This window comes from Orycteropus afer, unplaced genomic scaffold, assembly GCF_000298275.1.
Source record: "Orycteropus afer afer isolate SDZICR_OR568_19922 unplaced genomic scaffold, OryAfe1.0 scaffold00079, whole genome shotgun sequence".
In the NCBI taxonomy this organism is placed as follows: domain Eukaryota; kingdom Metazoa; phylum Chordata; class Mammalia; order Tubulidentata; family Orycteropodidae; genus Orycteropus; species Orycteropus afer.
The window spans coordinates 4154005-4162865 of record NW_006921666.1 but is presented as its reverse complement, the minus strand read 5'-3'; the positions used below and the strand labels follow the sequence as shown (position 1 = coordinate 4162865).

General features: G+C 50.2%; 2 protein-coding genes across 2 annotated transcripts in view; one reads left to right on the top strand and one right to left on the bottom strand.

Moving 5' to 3' along the window:
• Positions 1-2462, bottom strand: part of POMT2 (protein O-mannosyltransferase 2) — a 49674-nt gene extending 47212 nt beyond the window's left edge. Inside the window, 1 exon segment of the mRNA XM_007941409.1 lies at positions 2005-2462. Within this exon segment, the coding sequence (XP_007939600.1) occupies positions 2005-2462 (458 nt within the window).
• Positions 2463-7315: 4853 nt separating this feature from the next.
• GSTZ1 (glutathione S-transferase zeta 1) overlaps positions 7316-8861 on the top strand; it is a 13568-nt gene continuing 12022 nt past the window's right edge. The window contains exons 1-2 of the mRNA XM_007941336.2: positions 7316-7333; positions 7619-7670. Of these exons, the coding sequence (XP_007939527.1) occupies positions 7316-7333; positions 7619-7670 (70 nt within the window). The remainder of the gene's footprint in view (positions 7334-7618; positions 7671-8861) is intronic.

Sequence of the window (8861 nt, the reverse complement as noted above, 5' to 3'; positions counted from 1 at the left end):
TTGGAAGCAAGAATGGCCAGACTTCGTCTCACCTATTTTGGTCATGTTGTAAGAAGGGACCATTCCCTGGAGAAGGATGTCATGCTTGGTAGGGTGAAGGGTCAACAAAAGAGGGGAAGGCCTTCAACGAGATGAATTGACACAGTGGCTGCAATGATGGGCTGAAGTATAGCATGGATTGTGGGGCTGGCGCGGGATCGGGCAGTGTTTCGTTCTGCTGTGCATGGGGTCGCTATGAGTCGGAAACGACTTGACGGCACTTAACAGGCAACAACAACAACAGTGGGGCCCTTGACTGGCAGAGGTTCCCATAAATGCTTGTGCCTGGGTCTCTGATGGTTTTTGCTGCTGTTAGCTGCCTTGGAGTCAGCCTCCAACCCCTGGTGACACTATGCCCAACAAAACAACACCCAGTCCCATGCCATCCCGGTGATTAGCCGTGGATCAGAACACTGTGATTCGCAGGGTTTTCACTGTCTGATGGTTGGAAGTAGATGGCCAGGCCTTTACTCCCAGGCTGTCTTAGTCGAGAAGCTCCACTGAAACCTGTTCAGCATCGTAGCAACACGCAAGCCTCCCGACAGGTGGGTGGTGGCTGAGCATGGGGCGTGTCGCACAGGAACTAAACGCAGGTCCACAGGACGGAGGGTGGGAATCCTATCACTGAGTCACAGTGAAGCTGATGGTGTCCACGGGGCAGCATCCAGTATTGTCAACCACTGAAACGGCCCCTCAAAAACCAACTCAGAAAGATCTCTGACTGCTTCCACCTCTCCTCCACCTGGCCCACACACCTGAGTAAAGCAGGAGGCTCACCTCATGCAGTCATCCCCAGAAAGGAGTCATTTCCTCTTGGCTACCAGCTGGGTAAGGATCAGGACAAAGTATTTCCTGATCAGCCTGGGGATAAGGGTGTGAGCAAGGGGTCTATAAAATCCCAACTTAATTCTAATTTAGTCACCGGAAATGTCTTGTTGGACTGACACGGCCCTAGAGCATAAAGACTGATAACTTAGTTGGGTACACTGCTTGCTGGCCCCCTACAGCGGTCTAATGGGCCAGGGTGGGAGACATACTGCATCTCAGTCAGTTTTCTAAAAATGTCCTTGTCTCTCTCATACCCAGCTCCTCCAGACATAAAGGTCTGGGTATTAACAGAAATGACTGGAGAAAAGGTGAAGTTATGGGTACTAGACTGGACACACAGATTATATGGCAGTAAAAGCAGAGCAGCAAACCCGGCACTGGGGAAGGAATACCTCAGACACCTAGAGGTGAACAATTCATGCTCCCCCTGGCTCCTCCACCCCGCACTACAGCCTGCCAACAACCATATGGTTCGTCTAAGTGAATGCCAGCTGTTGCTGGCGATCTGACCTGCTGCTGAGTTCGTCATCTTGTTATGAAAACAGAAAAGCTCACGTGGTCATGGCTAGTCCTGAACTATTCGGATGTGCCAGAGGTTACAACAGCAGTTCCCAAACATGGACCGCCCCCGCCTCGTGTGTGTGCAAACACATAGACCGTTATGTTTCAATCGGACTGATAATTTTCACAGGACCACCACAGACCTGCCTTCTGGAACCCTTGCCACCTGGAGGCTAAAACTATCTCTGCTCCCGAAAATGAAGGCACTCGGTTAGGAATTTCCCCCTCTGCTGATGCCTGAAGAGCCTGAGAATTAAGAACTCAAGTCTGGGAAATTCTGTGCTAAGAATTTCCAAAACTTGGACAGTTCAAAGCAGCTTTAAAAACCACAATTTGAATGCCAGGTGAGACTCTCCAGCATAACCTGAAAGGCATGAGAACGCCACTGCTACCCACCAGAACAAAATCAGTCCTCGTCACAGGCAACCTCTAGAAACCTCAGTTTCCCCTTTACCGCATCCCCGGCCCCGACTCTGGTTAATATCGCCCCGCCCCCTCCGTGTCCCGGGCCAATCAGAGGGCGGCGTCCCTTCCTCCGGGTTGCCATGGCTCCTGTCAAGTCTCTCTGCCACTCACCAGATGTGCGGTGGCTCATCCAGACGGTGGAAGCGGGTGGCGAAGGACAGCAGCGTCACCAGGACCAACAGGGCCCACCCACCGGCTGCCTCAAGGCGCCACGAGCCCTGAGCAGGCCGTTTGGGGCTTCGCGCTGCATTCTCAGAGGCCACGTCCGGGCCCACCGCCCTAGTAGCCTGCGGCCCACAGCTATCCCGCCGGGCCCGCAGCTCTGATCCAGCCAGGCTTCCGCCCGTTACGGGCGGCATCCTTCCCCTCCTCAGGATAACTCTCCGGCCCGGTGGCAGGATTGGTCTTGTCACCCGCCCCGCCAAGAAGTCACAAAAGGGCAGCGCAGGGTGACCCGGGAAATGTAGTTCTCGCCGGCGGCATCGTTGCGCGGAGCCCCGAGCTCTAGCCTGGGCGGGAAATGTGGTCACCGCCCTGGCCGCTAAGAGGCGGCTGGTGGCGCAGAGCATGACGGTACTGGTAGGACCAGGCAGGACAGGGCAGACGAGAAGACGAGCTCAAAAAACTGCATTTCCCAACAGTGCCGGGACTGGGGGTGTGGCAGAAGGTCGAAGCGAACTAGAAGAGCGGGTTAAGATCATTCTAGTCCAATCCCACGCTCTACCAAGAAGAAGGCAAGGTTCTTCGCTGGGTCTTAATCGGCGACGAGTCGGCGACTTCCAGGCGCCAAGTTTCCCGCCCTGGACCAGGGGTCTCTAGAAGTGCGAGATGCAAGCTGGGAAGGTCTGTGCTTCGCATCCAGGGAGGGGCGCTAGTTAAGACGCTCGAACTCCTGGAGGGGGTGTGGGGCTCCTTCCACTCGGAGGTCCGCCAACGACTCCCAGCGTGCAGTGCGCTGCGCGGGTCACGCTCTGCTCTTGCGCACTGCGGGTTAGCGTGTACGGTCCAGGCTGGATTGGACTAAAGGGGCGGACCTGGGTGGAGCGTGCTGGCGGGCGCTGTCACTGTATCCTCTCTCTTCCCCTACTAATACTAGCGCTTCCAGATGTTGCCCCTCGTCTTTCTTCCGCACAGCCCTGCTTGCTCCTCTCCCAGCCGGTCAACCGGTCCTAACAATTAGAGGATGGCTTTCTAGGACGCTTGCATTTTAAGAGAGCACCAGGGGCGATATGAGGCGTGGCACATCGAGTCACTTGGGGAGCTTGCCAGGTGTAACATGCGTGTCTCGCCCCGGCGCGCTCCCGGAAGCTACTTTATACGTCTCTGGAAGAAAGGGCTTGGGAATCTGCATGTTAAATAAGAGCCTCAGATGATTCTTATTTGCAACTGAAGTTTGTAGACCGCAATTGTAGCTGGAAGGATGGGATACACCGTCGTTTAATGCTGTAGAGGAGCCCTGGTAGAGTAGCCCTCGGCTGCTAGTCAGGTCAGCGGTGAAACTCATCAGCTGCCTCGCGGGAGGAAGTTGTGGCAGTCTGCTGTAAAGATTTACAGCCTTGGAAACTATGGGGCGGTTCTACTTCGAATTGAAGACTCCAAAGCAATAGGTTTTGTTTGTTTCATACTGTATTGAAAAACTAAACTCACTGCCATCAACACGATTACGACTCATAACGATGACTTTTGGGTTTCTGAGACAGTAAATCTTTACGGAAGTAGATTGCCCAGTCCTCCTTTCCCGCAGTGGCTGGTGGGTTTGAACCGCCAGCCTTCTGTTAGAAGTCAAATGTCTTAGTCACCACGCTCCTGTATAGCCGTCCTATTTCGAAGTGGAATTTTAAAGATCTTTCTCAAAAAGCATATATAAGAGACAGGAAATAAGATCTTGAAGAGTGATGAGAATCTAGAGTTGGATTGTGTGGTAGTTCAGTTTGTGTGTCAACTTGGCTGGGCCTGGTTGAGTGGCTGGGCAGCTGGATGTAGTATTCCTCATGATGAGACTGGTAATCAACTCCATGGTGGAATCTACTGTGAGCAGCTGAGTAGCTGCCTTAGGGAATGTGGTCTGCTTCCTTTATATAAGCAGAAGCCTTGGGGAATGGTCTCTAGCTTATGGCACACTTGGACCCTGCATGTAGCTGTGTGGTTCAGCAGCCTGCCATGCTCTGCCGACCCTGGGACTTACAATGGACTTGAAGTAATGGCCTGCCCTGATAACATCCGGACTGTGCCTTTTTACTTGTCAACCTTGGGTTTGTCAGCCTCAGCAGCCAGCAGTTGTCTGAGTGAAGAAAAGCCTCCAGCTTCAGTGGGTCGGTAGCAGGAGGCAGAGCTGCAACCCAAGGTTGAGGGACTTTCACCCAGCCCCAGAGCCTGGCACTTTGACCTGTGACTTAAAGCCTCAAATTGTAAGAATAATCCTGTTTGTTAAGGTCATCGCATTTGTGGTATATTCTTGTCAGAGTCTGGCACTAGGTGACCAGAGCAGATTGGAAACAAAATTCTTGCAGAAGTGGTGATGAGATGGATATTTTATTAAAGATTTAGCTCCACAAATACAAAGAACTACATGATAGTTTATATAGTTACCACTGGTAAAAGAAAGAGCAGAAATTAAATGTCTAAGAGATTTCATGTTTCCGACTTATGAGCCAGCAAGAGACATAATGGGGGCATTTACTATGACTGTGGTCAAAGGTGTAACATTAAGCAATTGGGTAAGGCATTTCTCCAGGGAGCTAAGCTGCCCTCTGCTGCTCTCTAGTGTTCTATTCCTCCCCAACAGTCTCTGCTTTTTGGCCCAGGGGCCACTCCAGCCTGGTCACGTGAGGAAGGAGCTACATTAAATTATGGTCACCCAACTTCTGCTCTTCCAAGGACAGTACCACTACCTATCAACTGTCCCGCGTGCCAAGGCCATCTTCACTTTCCCCACCAAAAAAAAAAAATGCCTGCAGAACAAGGCTGGGCTCTCAAGCTCAGGAACCATCTTGGGAGGCTCTGGGTTCTGGCTTATGCCCTTGCCTGCTTAGAACACTGAGTTGGAGTTGGGGTGCAGGGATGGGGAAAGCAGGTTCAGAAAGCAGCTTGGAGTGCTGGGGTGTCAGAGGGGAGAGGGAACTCCAGTGAAACGTCTATAGTCAGAGGAGTGTTAGACAGAGGTGATCTGGGAGATCCTGCTGAGTCCTATATCTATCCTTATGACTATACCAGTGTCTGCCTAAATACTCAAGAGTAATCACTGGTGAAGGAGCTCTGGTGGTATAACAGGTAGGCATTCTGCTGCTAACTGAAAGGTTGCCAGTTCAAACCCACGCAGGAGCTCCACAGGAAAAACACCTAGTGATTTGCTTCTATAAAGACTGAAACTAAGAAAACCCTATGGAGCAGTCCTACTATGTCACACAGGGTCGCCACAAGTCAGAATTGACCCTACAACCCCAATAACAACAATCCCTGATGACTCTGTCCCGGGTCCAGCTTTGAAATGCCGATATAAGGGGGGGGAAAAAGAACAGGCAGCAACTATAAAAATGGTGGCAGTGTCAGGCTTCACAAGAGGAAGAGGAAGGAGAGAGAATCATTGTTAGCATAAGCCCAAGGCTGAGTCCTATGAGGTGGAAATCAAACATACCTCTACCTGGGAACCTTTTTACTAGTTGTGGCATGAGCTGTCCCTGCCATGTCACACTCTACTTCTATGTTGGATTTGATAATTCATTGGAATGGTCACACAGAACTCACAGACAATACAATTATGGGGTTTATTAGGGAAGTAATAGGTTATGATTCAGGATCAGGGACCGTTGAGGATATAGTTTTGTTGTCAGGACAGCTTTTTCTCAGTTGTGTGCCTACAGGCAGGCTTATCTCTAGATCTTGGCCTCTGGGACCCCCAGCCTGGCCTCTACCCTGCTTTGATAAAGTTCTTTAGCTCTGCAAGTAAGTGCCTAGCTGTACCCCACTCCACCGGGAAGGCTCCTGCTCAGTAGCTCTATGGGTTGGCACACCCACTGCAGCCATTTTGCATGTCTTCCCTGGGAAGCCCACCATGCCATCTTGCACCAGTCTCCTGAGTCTGTTGCTGCCATTTCTCTGCCACTACTTCTTGCCATTTTGCACCATCTCTAGTATTATAGCTATCTCTCTGTCTCCTGGGTCTAGGAGGTTCTCGGCACAGGGACCATAGATCCCAAGAACATGCTCAGCTCCTGTCTCTTCTTGGTGGTTGTCAGGTTCCCCCTTCTGCCTCTGGGATGGCTCATTTTAAGCCTAGTGGGATAGAAAAACTGACTAGTCTCTTCTTTAGGGTTCCATAGACCTTTTTGCATGGTCTCCTCCCACCCCAAGTGTTTCATACAATTTATTTGCATTATTGGCAAGCTGTGCAATCTCCTTAGTAGGCCACAAGTACCTTATTTGCATAATCCCACGCAATCATGGGCTCAAGTATGGCAAGGATCGTGGGGCTGGCACAGGACCTGGTGTTCTGCTTGTGCATAGGGTCACTATGAGTCGGAGAGGACTCAACAGCACTTAACAACAACAACATACAGTCATTTGGTAGGAGTTACAAGACCATGGCTAGAAAAGCCAAACTAAAGCATTCATCACACTGCAGCTGGTTGCCCAAGAAGCACCAGGAAAATTAACTTTTAAGTCTCTTGAAACTCAGTTTCAAGGGGCTCAGAGGGAACAAAAATGAGAGAAGTGGGCCACGTAGATCAGAGAGGGCATGCCTCTAATCAGCTCCAATCAGTTACAGCTACTCAAGAACCAAACTCCACAGTGTCCTGATTTTTAAATGTTGGCAACTAATTGAAAGGTTTGTAAACACTTGTGAGGGCTAGATAGGGCCACCATGGGCTGGTAGCTTGCCACCTCAGCTTTGGAGTGAATGAGCTTATCCAACTAAGAGCTTAGCAGACTGGTGGGTGGAGGACTTGAAGGAGACAGTCACCAAAGAATCAAAGAATTAGAATCCTGGGTCTTTCTGCCACTACTGGAAGGAATCTGAGTTGTCACTTTGGGGCAACCCCTCATTTTACAGACAAGGAAACTGAAGACTAGAGAAGGGAAGACATTTGTCCAAGGTTGTGTAGAGCTGGTTTCTGCACTGGGACAGAGCCCAAGTATGCCAGCTCCTAGCCCATTAACACACCCAAAGTCCTGCCTGAAAACTAGGCTGCCCTGTCTGCACAGGACACCAAGTAAGACTCCACCAGGAAGTTGGACATTATTTGCATGAGCAACTTCCCACAAGTTGGAAAAAGATGCCCTTTCTGACTAGGATCAAAGTTCCCTAGGAGCCTGTCTAGGCCAGCTTCCCCATTGGCTCATGGGATCCACCCCTTCAGAGTTCCTCTCCCTACCCCATAGTTCTGTGAGACATTTCTGGGAACCCGAGGGTCACTGTGGCACCATGGCTGAGTCCAGTAAGGTAAGGAAGTCCCTCCCAGGCAAGTTACACCTTTGGGGGCCTCTCCAACCTCAGGAGCACGTGCCAGCACAGCTAGGAGCCAAGGGCCCACCCATGACTCCCAGGCCACTGACGAAGAGTTGTTCAGGCACAGCTCTGAGCCAGGAGGCTCAGCAGGATGAGAGAAAACAGTAGTGGCTCAGAGCACCTTGGTGTGGGAGCCAGTCCCCTCACTCCAGTGGGCTCCTGGGGCTGGGAACTCACCAGGCACGGGTTAAAGTGCACCTTCATCCTCTCTCTCCTCAGCCTGTCCTCTACTCCTATTTCCGAAGCTCCTGCTCCTGGAGAGTTCGAATTGGTAAGAGTTATGGCTCCACCAAGCTGAGCACCTGGGTGAGGTGGCATGGGATGGAAGGAGCCCTGCATGCAGAATTGGCCTGGGACAAAAGGGGTGCTCAGTCAGGAAAGTTCTCCCGGCAACCAGCATTTACAGTCTCCTGGATGCCCCATCCCTGAATAGCATCTCCGCCCAGAAGTCCAACAAGAGGAGTGGGAGTGGGAGGATAGGGTGTTTTTTTTCTCTGGGGGCTGAAACTTCTTCCCACACGGCTCTCCAAGGCCCCTTAGCAACCATGTTTAAAGCAGGCTCACAAAATCCAGAGGCCCCTGGTAACTGACAGGGGAACAGCTGGCCTCTCTCACTTCTTATCTTATTTGGTTTGGCAAGTTAAACAGAACTGGTCTGTGTCAACCCCAGAGGTTTCAGGGAATCAGAAATTAGGGCTGTCTTACTTATTCCTACTTTACTCTCATCTCCCTGTTTAACATAACACTTGGCAAAGGTCATCATCATAGTAGTTTATAAAAAGGGAGAGCTCTGTGCTGAGAGCTTTTGTGTGCATGATTTCATTCCAACCTCAACAATCCTGGGAGGGAGGAACAGATGAGGAAACTGAGCTACAGGGAGGTTCAGTCACTTACCCAAGATCATGCAGTAAGAGGCAGAGGTGGAATTTGAACCCAGGTTGTCTGGCCAAAGTACAGCCTTGAGTATATCCCACCTGAATTAAGAGACCATCTCAAGAATAGATATGACGCCTTGAACACTGATGACTGAAGACCAGAAAATTGGGGGGTTGATATCATGGAAGAAAAGACCAAAATGGATGTCAGAAGAGATTCTGAAACTTATTCTTGAACATAGAGTAGCTAAAGCGAATGGAGCAAATGAGGTAAAAGAGCTGAACAGAATACTTCAAAGGGTGGCTTGAGAAGATAAAGTATTATAATGAAATGTGCTAAGATCTGAAGTTAGGAAACCAAAAGGGAAGATCATGCTTGGCATTTCAGAAAGAAATGGGGGAGGAGGGAATGTGTGTGTGTGTGTGTGCATATATGTATGTATGTATGTGTGTGTGTATATATATATATATATATACATACACACACATACATACATACACATATACACATCTCAGACCTTGAATTGCAATATTGAAGGATTCTATGGACAAAACATTGAACAACACAGGAAACATAAAAGGAAGAT